General features: G+C 36.9%; 1 protein-coding gene across 4 annotated transcripts in view; it reads right to left on the bottom strand.

Annotated features, from left to right (window-relative positions):
• Positions 1-1,295: 1,295 nt before the first annotated feature.
• NVL (nuclear VCP like) overlaps positions 1,296-21,216 on the bottom strand; it is a 105,525-nt gene continuing 85,604 nt past the window's right edge. For 3 of the 4 annotated variants that reach the window (XM_063114560.1, XM_063114561.1, XM_063114563.1), the window contains 3 exons: positions 12,860-12,948; positions 10,610-10,680; positions 1,296-2,709 (listed from right to left, as the gene is read on the bottom strand). In XM_063114560.1, coding sequence (XP_062970630.1) covers positions 2,665-2,709; positions 10,610-10,680; positions 12,860-12,948 — 205 coding nt within the window. In that variant the 3' untranslated portion in view covers positions 1,296-2,664. Of the gene's footprint in view, positions 2,710-10,609; positions 10,681-11,596; positions 11,634-12,859; positions 12,949-21,216 lie in introns of all 4 variants that reach the window. The other variant, XR_010024889.1, reaches the window with a different exon arrangement.

The raw sequence follows: 21,216 nt of genomic DNA, 5'->3' as shown, positions 1-21,216 counted from the left end.
CTTTTTGATGACATACCCAGAGTTTTTGATTATGGGCTAAGAAGTGTGAGTTCTGTGCAGGCTGCCTGAGTTAATGATGGTTAGTTAAGTGTAGCCCAAGTTATTTCCTTTTAAAGATGTGAACAGAAGCTGTTCCCAAGGCTTCTGGTCATATTGCACTAGCCAGACCTCAGTCACTCTCCTAACAGCAAGAGCCTTTCTTACCACGAGGTGGAAGGGACGAATGGATGTTATGGGACAATTATCTAACTCTGCCACACACACCAAACTGGCAAGGTCTGAGTTTGTTCATCATTAGGTCAACAGTGCTTAGCACAAAGCGTTTAACGAAATGGCTGAATCTTTGACGATGCCAAGACAGAGGATATAACTCCAGACATTTCTGAACATAGGACTGAATCTTTTTCATGAGAAAAAGAAAAGTTAGACAGCTGTAGACTAGAATTCAGACTGTTCTGTATTAGCAAGCCACCTTGAACAAGCTCTGAAGTGTGTTCTTTGTGATAAAATGGGGATAATGCCATCTGATCCTTTGTGTGAGTTGGAAGCACTAAAGAGAACATACGGCAGGATCTAGTACATAGATCATGCTCAGAAAATGTTCTCTTTCCTTTCTTTTGGAGAAGTGCTGGCAATGTCCACTGTGACGTTAGTTGGTCAGTTTCTGCTCAGCAACTGCCTGCTGTTCAACCTGTCCCACAGCTGATTGCGAAGCTGATAGACAAATAGCCTGTCTGATCTCCTGTATTCTTTACATTTTATAGGTAGGCCAAGCTAAACCACCAGAAAGTTGAGTCTTCAGATCTAGCATTCTATTAATAAGATCTTTGCTTTTTCTCATAATCTACATCTGTGATACTACACTCTCTCTTTTGAGCTGGACGATATCAAGCAGAGTCAAATTTACTACTCAAATTTAAACTTAATCACCGTGTAAGAACCTCTGGTGCACATACTTCTAACTTTCCCTTCATTCTGAATCATCTGCCTCTATCACATGATCCTGACTTGCTTTTTTGGGGGCCTCCCTGCTGAGTCCTACGCCCACTCCTCTTCCCAGATAAACAATGTATGTCTCTTCACGGGGTATTGTCATACTCTGTCTATGTGTCTGCAACCTTCTGTGAACTCTTCAAAAAAAAAAAAAAAAAAAAAGAACTGTGTAATGCTCATTTGACCTTTGTAACCATGATTTGCTTTTATTTTTTTCTCCATTTTATCAATTATATTCTTAAAAGTAGCCTAAACATTTTTGTAGAATGAAGTAAAAATTTAGAAAGAAAGAAAAATAGATAACCAGAACTATCTATAGACAGCCTCAGAATATGTTGTAAGCAACTCTGCAAATGATGAGATTAAACGTGACACAAATTAAGCCCTTCAGGAAGTATCAGGTAGGGACTCGTCAGAGACAAAGAGGCCAGCAGAAAGAGCCAAATCTGGGACAATTTTAACATCAAATAATGATAATAATGGACAGCACATTGAACAAATAGTAATACTTGAACTTGATGAGGGATGGAATATTTACAGTTTCAGAGTACCTTCCCACAAAGTACATACAAATTTCAAAGGGCAAAAGAGTAAGTTTATAACGTGAGAAGTCTGGCAGAACCACCTTAATCAAGTCATCAAAGTGAACGTCATTAGTAATGGGGCAAACCAAAATTGCATGCCACCTGACAAGATGCAAAGATGTCACATTGAGATAACCCTGCAGCAGATGCATAACCAGTCTAATCTGGAGGAAACATTAGACAATTCCAATTGAAGGCATTCTACTAACTGGCCTGTGACCTTCAAAAATATCAAAAGTCAAGCCAGGACTAGCTGGTTAGCTCAGGTGGTTAGAGCACCACCTTGTTAACAGTAAGATCAACGGTTTGGATCTCCATACTGGCCAGCTGCCAAAAAAAAAAAAAAAAAAAAAAGTCAGGGCCGGCCCGTGGCTCACTTGGGCGAGTGCGGTGCTGATAACACCAAGGCCATGGGTTCGGGTCCCTATATAGGGATAGCCGGTTGCTCACTTGAGAGAGCGCGGTGCTGACAACACCAAGTAAAGGGTTAAGATCCCCTTACCGATCATCTTTAAAAAAAAAAAAAAAAAAAGTCAAAGCAAAGGAACTGTTTCAGACTTTAAGGAGACTAAAGAGACAGCAACTCATTGCAATGGCTAATTCTATACTGGACCCTGGATAACTGGATAAACTTGAATGGAGCCTGAGGATTAGATGGTAGCAATGCATCAATGTTAATTTGCTGATTTGGATGGTTGGTTATTATACAGGAGAATACCTTGGTGTGTAGGAATGTACATTAAAGTGCTTAGGGGTGAAGGGGCATCAGGTTGGCCACTTACTCTCAGATGGTTCAGGGAAAAAAAGTTCCTTGTAATTTTTCTGTATGGTTGAGATTATTCAAAATAAAAATTTTATTTAAAAAAGTATCATTTATTTTATTTCAGCAGTTAAAAATTTTTTCTTTTTCTTAAAGAGGAAGTGGGATGACTTCATACAAGGCTGGTCAGATGGGAAGAATCTTCAGCATCAGCTTGGCCTCTTTAATTTGAAAATACAATGCTTCTACGAGACCACACCTGTGTCAACATGTGGGCTTCTCTGCCTGCTCGATGCACTGGACGCCTCCTCCAAGCTGACTGAGCTGTCACCAGCTGAGGGACTGCTTCAGAGCTTCGTACATCACTCGATCCTGAGAGGAGTAGGAAACAGAATACAGAGCTGATCACTGCTTGTTGTAGGCTAAATGGTGTCCCCCCCCCACTCCAATTCATATACTGAAGTCCTAACCCACGGGACCTCAGAACATGACTGTATTGGGAAATAGGGTCTTTAGAGAGGTGATTAAGGTTGATGTCATATAGGTGGGCCCTAACCCAATATGACTAGGGCCCTTACAAGAGGACATTAAGACATGCACATACAGAGGGAAGACCATGCGAAAACACAGGGAGAAGATGACCACCAACAGGGAGAAAGGCCTCAGAAAAACCAACACTGACAACACCTTGATCTTGTATGTCTAGTCTCCAGAACTGTGAGAAAATAAAACTTCTGTTGTTTAAGCCACCCAGTCTGTGGTAGGCAGCCTAGTACACTGCTAAAGACAGCTGACCTCACCTCCCTGTATATAATCTTCTGCTCCTTTCCACAGGGAATACCCATGATTTTCATAATTGTTGATTAAAATTTGCCTTTCAAAAGATTCTTATCTAATTAGTGAAGAAAGCAAAATTCTAAACTATACTTCCAGGATATTTTCCAGTGTGGTATATCATTTTATATTTTCAGCAACAACGTATGAGAGTTCTAGCTGTTTGCCATCCTTGCCACCATTAGGTGTTATCAATCTTCAAAATTTTAGTCATTCTGGTGGGTGTGAATCCCACTGTGATCACATGAGTGTTGAGTGGCAATTCCATTCCTACATATTTACTCTAAAGAAATATGTACAGTGTGTTTTGTTTTCTGGCCCTTTAAAATCTATTTTAAAAATCCAATTTTGTTAAGTTTTTGTTTTGGATAGGTGAACGTTACAAGGTTCAAAATACATAAAAAGTTATAAAGTGAAAAAAGGCTCTCTCCCACCCCTCCCCTCCCTCTCAGGTAAACAATGTGTCCTTCTAGATTTTCCTTCTACATTTACAAGCAAATACTAAAATTCATTATTTTTTCCTCTTTCTTTACATCAATGGCAGCATATTATACACACAATTCCTCCTCTTTTTCTGTATATTTAGGAGATACATAAAATTTTTAATCTTTTTAGAACAGCTATATCATAATTCGCTATAATTTTTTTTATTTTTGGTTACTGGCTGGTAAGGGGATCCAAACCCTGACCTTGCTGTTATAACTCTGTGCTCTAAGCAACTGAGCTAACCAGCCAGCCCACTATTATTTAGAGTTCTAATCTTTAGCTATTATTACACACAATGGTCCAATGAATAAATAACTTTATACTGAGGATAAATTCACAAAAAGGAGTTGCCGGGTCAACTTTTGTTGTAATATTAATTTTGGCAGACATGTCAAACTGCCATCCACAACAGCTGTTCTGATGGACAGCCCACCACCTGTTGCGAGGGCACCTGTCTCTGTACACCCTGGCCAACTGAGTGGGACCAAAGTTTTGAGATTTTTGCCAACTGACAGGAAAAACATAGTGTCTTAGCTGCTTTTTTTTTTTTATCATCAGTAAGTTGAGTTTTTTTCTTTTTTTTTTTAAGGATATCAAGAGATATTGTTTATTATTATCTACCAGACCTTTTAAATTATTATTTTGTTTGTTTTTGGTGGCTGGCTGGTACAGGGATCAAACACAGGACCTTGATGTTATCAGCACACGCTCTAACCAACTGAGCTAACCAGCCAGCTGGAGACCTTTTAAATTATTATTTATTTTAAATTTAAGTAGGTAATACGTTCACATGGTTCAAAATTCAAATAGGATAAAAAGGTCAACTTTCTCTCACACCACTGTCTTCCAGTCAGTTTCCCTCTGCATAAGCAATCATTATTATTAGTTTCAGAAGTGCTTTTAAGGACAGTTAATACGCCAAACAAGGAAAGCAGTCTCTTTATCTTGATGTTATGCCTATTTTTTTTTCAGTATATATATTTTTGAAATATAATTGATTATACATATTTGTGGGGTACAGGGTTTACTATCAGTATTTGTGTACAATATATGAAAATCAAATTGGGATAGTCGGCATATCTGTCATTATAAAATGTACTCATTCTTTGGGTCCATTAACCAATTTCTCCTTAATCTGCCTCCCACATAACAAATTCTGTTCTCTCCTTCGGAAAGTTCAACGTATTATTGTTTGTTGTTATGCCTTATTTTTAAAAATATCAAACACATTAATAATCAGCTTGGTCATCTACTTTGTATTATTTACCGAAATTCATACTATGCCTTTTTCTAAAAGACAAGTAAAGATTTATGACCACAAAAGATATTCCAAAAAATGTACCAGAATCAAGCAGCATCATTAGGACATAGGTGCAGCCTTCCAAGGGATATTCCTAAGAGGATAAAAAAAATTCTACCATGTCTGGAATTATAGGTTCAGATATTTTTTGTTTTGTTTTGCAGCTGGCCAGTACGGGGATCCAAGCTAGGTTCAAATTTTTTAAAAAAAGGTCACATTGTCACATAGTTGATACCTTCTAAGCAAAATCTACTTGCAAACCATTTTCTAACATAAACAGAATTTAACAGCCAGGTTAATATGTACTATATGTATACATCTATGATAGTGCTCATCACGTAAAACTTTTTTTTTTTTTTTTTGGTGGCTGGCCAGTACAAGGATCAGAAACTCTTGACCTTGGTGTCATATAAATCTTAATTGTTCAAGAAGATTAAGAAACAGGTCTTATGTGAACTTTTTTTATCTTGTGAGTCTAGCACAGAGCCTGACATACACACATTAGGAACATGATGTTTGTGGATGAATGCAACGACGGGATCTTAGGCAACCCATTAATACAGAGAGATAGGGGTAAGGGGGACTCTGACTTTAGAAGTTTTTCTCTCATAAACGTCAATGTGACAAATAATCAGGCAAACGGATGAAACCATAATCCTGAGTGTGAAGAAGAGAACCAAAGTACTCACAAGCCAGCAGGTGTGACAAACACTAAACCAACAAATTAGTAAAACAAGAGTTTGTATGCTGTGACTTTCACAGAGAAAAAAAGAAAAGAAAATTATAATTTATGTATAAATGAGGTTTTTAATGACAGTAGAACAATTGCACAGTAGGCAGAATGAAAGGATTATAAAAATAATCTTAAGATCTCAACATTTATTACGAGCAGTTTAATACTGGAAAAAAACAAAACACAACACCAGACGAGCAAAGTAAGTTATGCTTTACTGGTTTGTAAAATGACACATTAGATCAGAGAATTTGGCTCCACTGAGGGGAGAAAATAAAGGAAGACACAGCACCTGACAGGAGGAGCCCATCCTGTTTGCTGGGAAACCTGTCACAACAAGTTGCAAACCTGTTAAGACTTTCTTTGGACCACAGTGGGACATAGCCTCTCACTAGACATTAGGACTGGGCAGGGGTCATCAGGTAGAGCCTCATAGCTTGGTACAATGGAGTGGGAGTAAATGAGGAGTACAGGCGGACACTCAGAAAGGGAACATCTGTTCACTGTCCTCACTTTCCACCCTCAACTAGGCACAAAGGACTCTCGACATAAGGTGATGAATTTCTGCACCTGGCCTCTAAACTAGATTCCATTGTTATAACAGTAGATTGCTGACACTTTACATGATGTTATTCTCCAACCCAAAATTAAGAATCATGTAGAACCAGGAAGGCAACTGCTTCAAGGAAAAATAGACATAAAATGCACTGGTTTCAAATTTACAAGTAATAAGTAAACAAAAGTGATAAAATGTTGATATAATAAAGATTTAATCCTTAATTACTATAACTGCAAGAATAAAAACATGGCCAACTTTAGGAATCAGGTCAAGCTATTTTCAAACTTTGCACGACAAATTTGTAACCATCTATAAAAAAAATGATCTAAGCAATAAATCTGGAAGCTTTTAAAAACTACAGCAAGCAAATATAAACAAGTTTCTAGAAAACTGAAGTAATCTTTGAAAGGTAAAGGAAGGAGTAAGAATGACAAATGAGAAGCTATCCAAGTAAATATATAAAAACCAACTGACCTTCTATATACTAGTAACAATTAGAAAATAATATTAAAAATATGTATAATTTACAAACATCAAAAATAATTATTTAGGAATAAATGTGATGAAAGATGTGCAAGACTTGTACACTGAAAACTCAAAAAATTATTGAGAAAAATCAAATGGATCTAATAAATGAAATACTTTTCTAAAAATGAAAAAATTTATTTTTATTTTTTTGCAGCTGGCTGGTCCTAAAAATTAATACATTTAAATAAGAGAAATTAAATGAATCTAAATAAATGGACAGATATACTATGTTCATAGAATGGAAAACTCAATATTTTTTTTATTAAAAAGGTGACCGGTAAGGGGATCTTAACCCTTGACATGGTGGTGTCAGCACCACACTCTCCTAAGTGAGCCAACCAGCCATCCCTATATAGGGATCCGAACCCGTGGCCTTGGTGTTATCAGCACCACACTCTCCCAAGTGAGCCATGGGCCAGCCCAGAAAACTCAATATTTTTAAGATATCTATTCTACCAACTGGTACAGATTTAATGCAACCCCATATAAAATCCCAGCAGGATTTTTTTGTAGAAACTGATAAACTGTAAAAAAAAATTTTTTTTTTTGGTTGACTGGCCTGTAAGTAGATCCAAACCAGTGACCTTGACCTTGGTGTGACCAGCACCATGCTCTCCCAAGTGAGCTAACCAGTCAGCCCCTGACTATAAATTTTATATGGAAATACGAAGAACCTAAAATAGATTTAAAAAAAAAAAAAAAAAACTTGGAGGAAAAAAATAAAAAGAATGAATTTGGAGGACTTACATTACCTGATTGGCAAAAAAAAAAAAACAACACAGTGGCAAAAATATACAATGGCATAAAGACATAACACGATCAATGGAACAGAATAAAGAGTACAGAAATAGATTCATGCATATATGATCAATTGATTTTCAAAAAGAGGGCATGGTAATTCAATGATGAGAGAGAGATCTTTTCAACAAGCAGGTCCAGAGTAACTAAACAGTCACATGGAGATAACCTCTACCTCACATTAAATACCAAAACTAATTTGAAATGGATCACAGACCGAAACGTAAAAACTAAAACTATAAAACTTTTAGAAAAAAACAAGGGAGAAAAATTTTATGAACTTGGGATAGGCAATATTTCTTATGACAGAAACAAGCCATAAAAGAAAAAAATGATAAACCGGACTTTATCCAAATTAAAAACTCTTGTTATTCAAAGGATGCCTTTAAAATAAAAGGTAAACCACAGATTAGGAGAAAATATCCTTAACAGGTATATCTGATAAAAGACTTCAATTTAGAATAAACTAAGAATTTATACTGCAATTCAGTAATGAGAAAAACAACTCAATTTTTTAAGAAAGAGCAAAAGATGAGGAAACAAAACAAGATATCCAAACGACAAATAAGCACATAAAAATATACTCAACACTGTAGTGATCAGGGAAAAACTAAACTATAACAGATACTATTTCACATCCAGTAGAATGACTAAAATTCAAGACTGACAATACCCAAGTGCTGGTAAGAGAGTGGAACAACTAGAACTCTCATAAAATGCAGAATGGTACAGCTAAAGTTTCTGGAAAACAGGCTGTCAGCTTCCTATAAATTTCAACATACACTTACCACATGACCCAGCAATTCCTCTTCTAGTTATTTACTTGGGTGAAATAAAACCTCATGTTCACATAGGTATGTGCATATATATAATATATATAATATAGACAATATATATGTGTGCATATACATATGTACGTGTGTGTATAAAATTCCAGAGCAGATTTATTCATAAAAGCCAAAAACTGGAAACAACCCAGTTGTCCACCAATAGGTGAAAGGATAAGCAAATTGTGGTTTACTCATGCAATGGCATACTAGTCAGCAAAGGAAAGGACCAAAGTACTAAAAAACAGAATGACATGGATGAATCTCAAAAACATTACACTGAGCAAAAGAAGCCAGACACAAATGAGTACTTGTTTTATGATTCTGTTTTTACAAAGTTCTAAAACAGACACAATTAGAGTATGGTGATAGAAATCAGATCTGTGGTTACTACAGGGCTTGGTAAGGGACTGACCACAAAGAACTTTGTGGGAACTTCCTGAAGTGATAAAAATATTCTATATCTTGACTGCAGTCCTGGCTACATTTGTCAAAACTCATGGAATTGTACACTTAAGCTTGTGCATTACTGCATATAAATTAAATTTCAATTTAAAAAACTAAGATTAGAGGATGAGTGTGGCAAATACGGAACTATGTCAGTACGTCCTAATACTTGAAAAGCCTCAAAACTCAGGTTGTAGGTAAAAAATAATTTCAATTAAAAATATATTTTTTCAAATGACTAAATCTTTGGGAGGACAATCACTACTAGTCTCTTGTTGATAAGAATGAAAAGGACCAATGATATTAATTGCAAAACTGTTTCTGATTTTAATTAATAACATATTTTATTCAAAGATGTTCAGTAAAAAATATTTCCGCTGGTATACAAAAACGCCTGAGAGGTTAAAGCAGACTATTGTTTTCTCCAAATACGGTGGAAGATTCAGTCCAGGTTCAGCAAACTCTTACTTTACTCTAACTGAAAATGTCATGCACCTGAAAAATACCACCACCAGCCCCAAACCCTTAACCAGTTATTATTTTATTTTTATTTTATTATTTTTTTGAAAAGATGACCGGTAAGGGGATCTTAACCCTTGGCTTCGTATTGTCAGCACCACACTCAGCCACTGAGTGAACTGGCCATCCCTATATAGGATCCGAACCCACGGCCTTGGTGTTATCAGCACCACACTCTCCCTAGTGAGCCACAGACTGGCACCCCTTAACCAGTTATTTTAAAGTGACAAGATGGTCAACTCACTTAGAACATTTAGACCAAGAGTGGTGGCACTGAAACACAGCAACTCATTTCATGCAACTGTTTTGAACTCTGACTAATAGTTTCCAATCAATAATTATAATGAGAAATGCTGAGAATGGAGTAATAAATGGCTAAAGTATCTGGTTTTAATACAGTCAGTAAACAGGTTCTCATGGCAAAGGCATGTTATATATCTAGGAGTCTGGAAACAGTAGATATTCAAGTGAACAAAACTTACACTACATTATCAAATTCAGACATTTCTTAGGGTTGGATATTTCCCTGACAACTCTCTTTGTAATCATCACAATAAACCAACTTCATTTTGTAGCAACTATTTTAACTTACTCCAAGGAGAAAACTTCAACACAGTAAGAAATAAACATGTAAAACCTGGCATTTTACGTTAAAAAAAAAAAAAGAAGAAGAAGAAGAAAAAGAGTGATTTTTTAAATCCTCCTCCTACCTTATGGTGAAATTTGGGTTTTTTTGGCAGTTGGCCAGTACAGAGATCTGAACCCTTGACCTTGGTGTTATCAGCACTACGCTGTCCCAAGTGAGCTAACCGGCCAGCCCCAAAGATACTTTTTCTTCCTTAAAATGTATGGGTAAGTCCCTATGGCTTAATTTGGGTATAGTCTAGCCCCAAGAAGATAAACCATTTGTCAAACAGGGTGGGGTAGATCAAATACTACTTGAATGAGAATGATTGATAATTCTGAGACTGTGGAAACAGACACAAGAGGTTAGAGGATCTGGTTAGGAGTACTGTGCTCCAGTCTCTAAGAAACACAAAATTTAAATCTCTCAAGAACACTCTCACAAAGGCAATTATTTGGCTTGTTTTCAGGTCAAAATGTAATACGCAATTTCTTTCAGGAAGAAGAAATGGCATGTAAAACCTAATCAGTAAAACAGAGTTACACAATTCATGAGTTCATATCTACTGGTCGCAGTTCTAGTCTTCTTTCTCTATACCTTTAAGAGCATTTCTTACCTTTTTTGATATAGATGGTTTTACTTTCTCAAAAGCTTCTTCAAAGTTCTTATGACTAACCTTGAGTTCACCTATAGAGCAAGTGCATAAATAAATACGTTTCAGTATAGCATGCTGTGATTTGTAACTTAGTTTCTCTTGAAAGACTTCTAAGCCTTCAAGAGGAACACTAAGAAAATTAGTGTTAATATGGGCTCTATTCCTTTTCAGAACAGTCTTCAAACCAGATATATTCTGCTCATTAGACTCTTGTCTAGTACCAAAGAGACCTATCATTCAGAAACAGGCAGCCCTTTTGTAGGCACTCTCTGCACTGTTTAACTTAACTTAATGGTGATGTTTATGAAGAAGAAATTTTTTTTCTTTTAAGATCATTCAAATAAATTTAACTGGGAATGGAAAGTAGAATTCCATAGTATTCAAGAATATATAACACATAATTAGATGTTATGGAGTTATTATATCAATATATATATATATTTCACAATGCTGGCTTAGAAGGAGGTTATAATTCTTATAAGGTTATGCTATTACATAAATAAGCGAAATAAAATAGCTGAGTGTTAAATACAGCTTAGTTTAGAATGTTAATATGACAACATACATGATGACAATTTATATTTAAAATAGTAAACTTTCTACACAGATATTAGGATAGTATATGTACTTTATAATAAAATGTGTTCTTCAACGTATCAAATGGAAGTTGAATGGCATTACTGACTTTGGTTTCAGTAAGATATCAATTGAAAAGTCTCTAAAGAACATTTCCAGCTGGAAATAAAAGTTGTAGCACAGCAGGAATGTCAGAATTTGTTATAAATGTTGATAAGACAACATCCAAACAAGATTATTAGTAGCAGCACCAATACATGTACTGTTAATTTTTAGTGACCAAACATATCTGAAGATACTGACTAGATTCAGATCTCAGGTAGCACACAGGATTTTTTTTTTTTTTTTACAAGATATTCTAATTATACTTACTTATATCTCGCCTGCTTCCAAAAGGAATTTAATGTAGCTTACAATAAAAGAAGATCAGATAATTGAATCTTAAACAACAAAAAACCCAAAGGACTTCATAAAGAAGACATGTGTTGACACATCTAAGTTAGCATACATAGCCGTTACTTTAAACAAAATTCAGCTCTAAGATTCTTGGTAGCCAAAGAAAAAAAAGAAAAGAAAAAAAAGGGAAAATAAGTACAAATAAAAAAAGACATCTTTTGGAAATCTATTCAATGAAAAATCAATACAGACTTGAACTGCAGATGAAAGTACAGGTTTAGAGGAAAAGGTAGATCTTTTTGATGAAAGGTATTCTTTAACACCTTCAATTTGCCCCTCCCCCAAGTAGTAAGATCATTTAATTAAAGATTATTACTGTAAAGATATGCATAAACTTCAACTAATCAAACAACTGTCACAGGAAGCAAGCAAAGTAAAGGCTATTTCTGTACTTGGCATAGTTGGAATGCAGGTCACAGATGACTCTTTTTGGCCACAACACCCAAATATTAAAATCAAAGATATTGTCAAAAGTAGAAGGATGGTGCAAAGCTGTTGAGATGGCCCCAAACTGTCACTAGTAAAATACATGGATTTTGTATTTTGAAAGGAATGTCTCAATATATGGGAAGTTATTCCAATTTTCACTTCTTGTGTGTGTATTTTCTTTTCTTTTTTTTTTTTTTTCTAAAGATGACCGGTAAGGGGATCTTAACCCTTGACTTGGTGTTGTGAGCACCACGCTCAGCCAGTGAGCGAACCGGCCATCCGTATATGGGATCCGAACCCGGGGCCTTGGTGTTATCAGCACCGTACTCTCCCGAGTGAGCCACGGGCCGGCCCGTGTGTGTATTTTCTAAGCTTTCCAATTTAGGCTGCACTTTAATAGGCAAGTAGCTATCGCCTTAGCAAAATGAGGTTTCCCAGAATTGGTAAGTAGACCAATCTCATGATGAAGACAGTGAATGGACCCACCTACCTATATCTAATCATCCATATATGATGACAAGATATAATACTCTTTATTAGAGAGGCAGTAAATAACTTTGGTGCAATTATAATTGTCAGCGAATTGTCATAATATTCCAGAACAGCTTCTAAAGTTCTCAACAGAAAAATGTCAACTATAATGTCACAGATAATAGATGCTAGCAAATGGTCATTTTCCAGGGGAACAGTGGTTTTAAGTACTTAGGATGACAATTAAGTAGAACTGAGAAATTATGAAGAGAATCGTACCTTTTTCATTTCCACTCTTCTGTCTAGCCATTTCCTGTCTCAGGGCACAGACAGAAGCTTCCCGTACCAAAGCAGAGAGATCTGCACCCCTATAATAAAAGAAGCATTCTTATTTATTTATTCTTAGATACCACAAAAGCCCAGAAAGAAGCCTGACAGCAATTTCCTTTTAAGTCACATATTAAACAATCAGTAAAGAAACTAACCAATAAAGGCGAAATAAATGGATTATGATCAGTAGGAAAGAACTTTTAGCTTTCACTTAAAAAACTTCTAACCTTTAGAAGAAAGGAAATTATGGAGGAAACAATTTGATGAATCACAAACATTCCCATCCTAATAGCTATAGATACTAATGTTAACATAAAATATCCAGTCAATAAAAAGAAACTTACCTATTATTTATTGTAATACTGTCATTCATAAGGGCTATGCTAAAATGCTGACCAGCACATTCATATATTACAAAATGTCTGAAATAAGTTTATGTAAAAAGTAATTTATGGCTGTAAGTTCGAAAGGCAAAAATACAAAGCCTAGAAAGTCTTTGATATACTTGATTCAAGTTCAAGCTGAGTAGACACATCATAAGTTACTGAAAATATGACAAGAATTAACAAAGCTCCATTCATTTAATTACTCCATATAATAATATGCTGAGTCAGCACAGTTCTGTAAGTTCAATGAAAGACACTGGTGATGACTGCGGATTCACCCACATTATAATTTTAGGATACTTAGAGATTTCTGAGAGTCTGAATTTGGGACTAAAAATCTCACTTCTAGATATCAAACTTATTTATTATATAGTTTTGATGACCCATATAATATATAAAATTAAAGACCCAGAGAGCTTAAATTATTAATCAAGTCCAATGCTTCTGCTGGCTAAGTGTTAGAACATTATTATGTAATCATATACATTCCTTTCCTTAATGTTAAATCTAACATTGGTGCAGATACCTTTAGCTAGTATAAGCAGGTAGCTGAAGACTGTAGTAGTATAGTGTCTCTCAAACTGTGATGACAGTGGCATTAAAATTTTAAATGTACAGCATTCAACTTAAACCCTAACCCCTTTACAAACTGACACTCTACTTGGTATAATCCAAAAGATTTGGTCCAGGGTAAGTTCTACCATCAAAACTGCCTCTGTTACTCACTGAAAATTTTTTCAGATTTGAGCACGTAAAGCTGTAAACTACTTACTTTAGTCTCCCCACTGCCCCTTCCCCAAGTAGTAAGACCATTTAATTAAAGACTGGTATGAGTTTGACTCCCAGTTAGGGGGTAAAACACATCCTCCTTAGAGGAAGGCAGAGGCTTTTACATATGCCCCTCACCATCATTTCTTCTTCATTGAGAATCACTACCTTTGTTAAAAGCAAGACAAGGTTACTGGCCAGAGTGTGGCATCTCTCTCAGGCATGCTAAGGTTGCAGAACAATTGAGATGGCCATTCATGAAAAAATTGGAGATAAAAAACTTTGTATCACACTTGGACCACACTCCTGAAAAATGATCAGTGTGGCTAGCCCGTGGCTCACTTGGGAGAGTGTGGTGCTGATAACACCAAGGCCACGGGTTCGGATCCCTATATAAGGATGTCTGGTTAGCTCACTCGGGTGTGTGGTGCTAACAACAAGTCAAGGGGTAAGATCCCCTTACCAGCCATCTTTAAAAAAAAAAAAAAAAAAAAAAGATCAGCGTGGTTTCAAGTGAAATCATCTTTATAAGAGATGGTTATAAAAAATTCTTTATCCAGAAGTGGAAGTAACTGAGTACCTATATCACTACCAGTAGATATGTTCTTTGGATATAAGTTTACACTGCTGAAGTACAGACTTGTGAAGACTTCAGAGGTGACAACACTGACTTACTCGTTTCAGGAAGTACCACCCATGTGGTCCTGCTCTTGGAGAGTGTCATGCACACTGTGGACGATTAACTGAGCTTTCAAAGTCAGACAGAAGGGTAATGTCTCTGTTAGTTAAACCTGAGTCTCATTTTCTTCCCTGTTCCAAAATTGGGAAAGTCGACAAACAAGTTTACTTAAACACAGATGAAGGGGCTGGTACGTGGTTAAAGCATGGTGCTGACCAACCAAAACAAAAACAAGCAAAAATAACCCATGAAGGAAGAAACAAAACCACATGAAAGCTGAGTGCAGAAATATCAGACTTCCTGCTGTTGCTACAGGATGCGTGGATGTGATTAGGTGTGCGATGAAAATGCATTCTCAGGCTTGGAAAATGTGGCACTTGTAGATTAGTCTTCTTTTAAATGCTGAAGCACCTGAGTAATTTGGCAGCCACTCATGAAATACCTGCTCAAGTATCTGGGAAGAACAGACAACTGAAGCATAGCAATAGTGGTTAGGGTAGCTTGAGTACCAAGAGTCAGCATATGAAAGGGTTCCTTTATTGCCAGGAATTACTTCAGAGCCTCTGAACGGACAGTCCCTTCTCTAAAAAGGAAGAAGCAAGGAAAAGCCAGACACTACATTAGGTGCTTTACAGGATACCTCATTTAATCCTCCTAGCAATATGGTGAGGTGGGCTTCATTACCCTCATTTTATTTTTATTTATTTATTTATTTATTTATTTTTAATTTTATTATGTCGATATACATTGTAGCTGATTAATGCTCCCCATCACCAAAACCTCCCTCCCTTCTCCCTCCCCCTCTCCCCCCCAACCATGTCCTTTCTGTTTGTTTGTTGTATCAACTTCAAATAATTGTGGTTGTTATATCTTCTTCCCCTCCCCCCCGGTTTGTGTGTGTATGTGTGTATGTGTGTGTGAATTTATATATTAATTTTTAGCTCCCTCCAATAAGTGAGAACATGTGGTATTTCTCTTTCTGTGCCTGACTTGTTTCACTTAATATAATTCTCTCGAGGTCCATCCATGTTGTTGCAAATGGCAGTATTTCATTCGTTTTTATAGCTGAGTAGTATTCCATTGTGTAGATGTACCACATTTTCCGTATCCACTCATCTGATGATGGGCATTTGGGCTGGTTCCAACTCTTGGCTATTGTAAAGAGTGCTGCGATGAACATTGGGGAACAGGTATACCTTCGACTAGATGATTTCCATTCCTCTGGGTATATTCCCAACAGTGGGATGGCTGGGTCGTATGGTAGATCTATGTGCAATTGTTTAAGGAACCTCCATACCATTTTCCATAGAGGCTGCACCATTTTGCAGTCCCACCAACAATGTATGAGAGTTCCTTTTTCTCCGCAGCCTCGCCAGCATTTATCGTTCATAGTCTTTTGGATTTTAGCCATCCTAACTGGGGTTAGATGGTATCTCAATGTGGTTTTGATTTGCATTTCCCGGATGCTGAGTGATGTTGAGCATTTTTTCATATGTCTGTTGGCCATTTGGATATCTTCCTTAGAGAAATGCCTACTTAGCTCTTTTGCCCATTTTTTAATTGGGTTGCTTGTTTTCTTCTTGTAAAGTTGTTTGAGTTCCTTATATATTCTGGATATTAATCCTTTGTCAGATGTATATTTTGCAAATATTTTCTCCCACTCTGTTGGTTGTCTTTTAACTCTTTTAATTGTTTCTTTTGCTGTGCAGAAGCTTTTTAGTTTGATATAATCCCATTTGTTTATTTTTCCTTTGGTTGCCCGTGCTTTTGGGGTCGTATTCATGAAGTCTGTGCCCAGTCCTATTTCCTGAAGTGTTTCTCCTATGTTTTCTTTAAGAAGTTTTATTGTCTCAGGGTGTATATTTAAATCCTTAATCCATTTTGAGTTGATTTTAGTATACGGTGAGAGGTATGGATCTAGTTTCATTCTCCTGCATATCGATATCCAGTTATCCCAGCACCACTTGCTGAAGAGGCAGTCCCTTCCCCAGTGAATAGGCTTGGTGCCTTTGTCAAAGATCAGATGGCAGTAAGTGTGTGGGTTGATTTCTGGATTCTCTATTCTATTCCATTGGTCAGTGTGTCTGTTTTTATGCCAGTACCATACTGTTTTGGTTATTATAGCTTTGTAGTATAGCTTAAAGTCAGGTAGTGTTATGCCTCCAGCTTTATTTTTTTTGCTGAGCATTGCTTTGGCTATTCGTGGTCTTTTATTGTTCCATATAAATGTCTGAATAGTTTTTTCCATTTCTGAGAAAAATGTCTTTGGAATTTTCATGGGGATTGCATTGAATTTGTATATCACTTTGGGTAGTATGGACATTTTCACTATGTTGATTCTTCCAATCCAAGAGCATGGAATATCTTTCCATCTTCTTGTATCCTCTCTAATTTCTCTCAGCAGTGGTTTGTAGTTCTCATTATAGAGATTTTTCACCTCCTTGGTTAACTCAATTCCTAAGTATTTTATTTTTTTGGTGGCTATTGTAAATGGGCAGGCTTTCTTGATTTCTCCTTCTGCATGTTCACTATTGGAGAAAAGAAATGCTACTGATTTTTGTGTGTTGATTTTGTATCCTGCTACTGTGCTGAAATCATTTATCAATTCCAACAGTTTTTTTGTAGAGGTTTTAGGCTGTTCGATATATAGGATCATGTCATCTGCAAACAGGGACAGTTTGACTTCATCTTTTCCAATCTGGATGCCCTTTATTTCCTTCTCTTCTCTGATTGCTCTGGCTAGTACTTCCAACACTATGTTGAATAGGAGTGGTGAGAGTGGGCATCCTTGTCTAGTGCCTGTTCTTAAAGGAAAAGCTTTCAGCTTTTCCCCATTCAGGATGATATTGGCAGTGGGTTTGGCATATATGGCTTTAATTATGTTGAGATACTTTCCCTCTATACCTAACTTGTAGAGGGTCTTTGTCATGAATGAGTGCTGAACTTTATCAAATGCATTTTCAGCATCTATAGAGATGATCATATGGTCCTTGTGTTTGAGTTTATTAATATGGTGTATCACATTTATTGATTTGCGTATGTTGAACCAACCTTGCATCCCTGGGATGAATCCCACTTGATCGTGATGAATAATTTTTCGTATGTGTTGCTGTATTCTGTTTGCTAGTATTTTAGTGAGGATTTTTGCATCTATATTCATCAAGGATATCGGCCTGTAGTTTTCTTTTTTGGTTATATCTTTACCTGGTTTTGGTATCAGGATGATGTTTGCTTCATAGAATGAGTTAGGGAGATTTGCGTCCGTTTCAATCTTTTGGAATAGTTTGTAAAGAATCGGTGTCAATTCCTCTTTGAATGTTTGGTAAAATTCTGCTGTGAATCCATCTGGTCCTGGGCTTTTCTTTGTTGGGAGCCTTCTGATAACAGCTTCAATCTCCTTTATTGTTATTGGTCTGTTCAAATTTTCTACGTCTTCATGGTTCAGTTTTGGGAGCTTGTGTGTGTCCAGAAATTTATCCATTTCCTCCAGATTTTCAAATTTGTTGGCGTATAGTTGTTTATAGTAGTCTCGAATGATTCCTTGTATTTCAGATGAATCAGTTGTAATATCGCCTTTTTCATTTCTAATTTTTGTTATTTGAGTCTTCTCTCTTCTTTTTTTTGTTAGCCATGCTAATGGTTTGTCAATTTTATTTATCTTTTCAAAAAACCAACTTTTTGATTCGTTGATCCTTTGAATTGTTTTTTGGTTTTCAATTTCATTCAGTTCTGCTCTGATCTTAATGATTTCTTTCCGTCTGCTAACTTTAGGATTGGATTGTTCTTGTTTTTCTAGTTCTTTAAGGTGAAGTGTTAGGTTGTTCACTTGCCATCTTTCCATTGTTCTGAGGTGAGCATTTAATGCAATAAATTTTCCCCTCAATACTGCTTTTGCAGTATCCCACAGGTTTTGGTATGATGTATCATTGTTTTCATTAGTTTCAATAAACTTTTTGATTTCCTGCTTGATTTCTTCTTGGACCCATATGTCATTAAGTAGAATGCTGTTTAATTTCCATGTGTTTGTATAGTTTCCAGAGTTTTGTTTGTTATTAATTTCTAGTTTTAATCCATTGTGGTCTGAGAAGATACATGGGATAATTCCAATTTTTTTGAATTTATTGAGACTTGATTTGTGACCTAATATGTGATCTATCCTGGAGAATGATCCATGTGCTGATGAGAAGAATGAATATTCTGAGGTTGTTGGGTGGAATGTTCTGTAGATATCTGCCAGTTCCAATTGGTCTAGAGTCTTGTTTAGATCTTGTGTTTCTCTACTGATTCTTTGCCTAGATGATCTGTCTAATATTGACAGTGGAGTGTTCAGGTCCCCTGCTATTATGGTATTAGTGTCTATTTCCTTCTTTAGGTCTAATAGAGTTTGTTTTATAAATCTGGCTGCTCCAACATTGGGTGCGTACATATTTATGATTGTTATGTCTTCTTGATGGATCAGTCCTTTTATCATTAAGTAGTGTCCCTCATTGTCTCTTTTTATGGTTTTTAGTTTAAAGTCTATTTTGTCAGATATAAGAATAGCCACTCCAGCTCGTTTTTCTTTTCTGTTTGCATGGTAAATCTTTTTCCATCCTTTCACTCTTAGTCTGTGTGAATCTTTATGGGTGAGGTGGGTCTCTTGTAGGCAGCATATAGTTGGGTCCTGCTTTTTGATCCAGTCAGCCAGTCTGTGTCTTTTGATTGGGGAATTTAAGCCTTTAACATTAAGAGTTGTTATTGAAAGGTGTTGATTTATTCCTAGCATTTTATTGGTTGTTTGGTTGTCTTAGGTGTCTTTTGTTCCTTGCTTTCTGATTTACTGTTTGGTTTCTTTGTTTGTTGGTTCCTTAGGTTGTAGATAGTGTTTTTGTTAGCTTGTTTTCTCTTCATGAATGCCATTTTTATTGTACTAGCGGGTTTAGATTTTTCTTAGGTTTTTATGGCAGTGCTAGTTATTTTTCAGGAACCAAACCCAGTACTCCCTTGAGGATTTCTTGTAAGGGTGGTCTTGTGGTAGTGAACTCCCGCAGTTTTTGTTTGTCTGAGAAATATACTATTTGCCCCTCATTTCGGAAGGATAGCCTTGCAGGGTAGAGTATTCTTGGCTGGCAATCTTTGTCTTTTAGTATTTTGAAAATATCATCCCATTCCTTTCTAGCTTTTAGGGTTTGTGATGAAAAGTCTGATGTTAACCTGATTGCGGCTCCCTTATAGGTGATTTGACGCTTCTCTCTTGCAGCTTTTAAGATTCTCTCTTTGTCTCTGAGTTTTGCCAATTTGACTATGACATGTCTTGGAGAAGGCCTTTTTGGGTTGAATACGTTTGGAGATCGTTGAGCTTCCTGGATCTGAAGATCTGTGATTTTTCCTATACCTGGGAAGTTGTCTGCCACTATTTTGTTGAATATGTTTTCAATGGAATCTCCATTTTCCTCCCCTTCTGGAATACCCATGACTCGGATATTTTAACGCTTGAGGTTGTCTGATATCTCTCTCAGATTTTCTTCCATGTCCTTGATTCTTTTTTCTTTCTTTTTGTCTGCTTGTGTTATTTCAAACAGCCCATCTTCAAGTTCAGAGGTTCTCTCTTCAACTTCGACAAGCCTGCTGGTTAAACTCTCCGTTGTGTTTTTTATTTCGCTGAATAACTTCTTCAGTTCAGCAAGTTCTGCTACATTTTTTTTCAGGACATTGATTTCCTTGTATATTTCCTCTTTCAGATCCTGTATACTTTTCCTCATTTCATCATGATGTCTAGCTGAGTTTTCTTGTATCTCATTCAGTTTCCTTAGAATTATCACTCGAAATTCCTTGTCAGTTATTTCAAGGGCTTCTTGTTCTATAGGATCTAGAGTATGAGATTTATTAACTTTTGGTGGTGTACTTTCTTGATTTTTTGTATTTCTGGTGTCTTTTTTTTGGTGTTTATTCATTGTGGCAGGGGGTGTCACAGTCCACCGGTTTGAGACTAATGACTAACTAGGATGTTGCTGTGGTTGCCAATTTGGTATGGCTCCCGCCGTGACTGCTCAGTTGGCCTCTAGTGTCTTGTGTGTGTGGTTGCCTCGGGTCTTGGGCTTCTCCGGGGATCCACCTTTCTGGTCAGCTTGTACTCTGCTGGGCTGGTGGATCACGTACCACAGGGTGTGTGATCTCTGTTGAGCTTTCACTTTCTGTACAGGACTTCTCCCCGTTCCGTGTGCTCTGGCCCAGGCTGTTAGATCGTGCAGTGGCGACCCCACCGGGTGTGTGGTTTCTGTCGAGTCTCCGCCTCCCTGGCCGCACGTCTCCCCCCTCTGTGCACACTGTGCTGGGCTGGGGCGTGTCTTCTGCACCCCTCGTCTATCAGCTGGGCCTTCAAGACCCTGCTCAGCACCGCCTCGCCCAGGAAGTCTACCAGGTTTCTGCTAGGCACAGACGACCGGTCTCTCTGGGTGCCTTTGTAGCACTGTGTAGATCTTTCTCGGGTCTTG

The sequence above is a fragment of the Cynocephalus volans genome, chromosome 11 (assembly GCF_027409185.1).
Source record: "Cynocephalus volans isolate mCynVol1 chromosome 11, mCynVol1.pri, whole genome shotgun sequence".
In the NCBI taxonomy this organism is placed as follows: Eukaryota; Metazoa; Chordata; class Mammalia; order Dermoptera; family Cynocephalidae; genus Cynocephalus; species Cynocephalus volans.
Note: the sequence above shows the minus strand (reverse complement) of the source record. Positions and strands in the feature narration are given on the sequence as shown.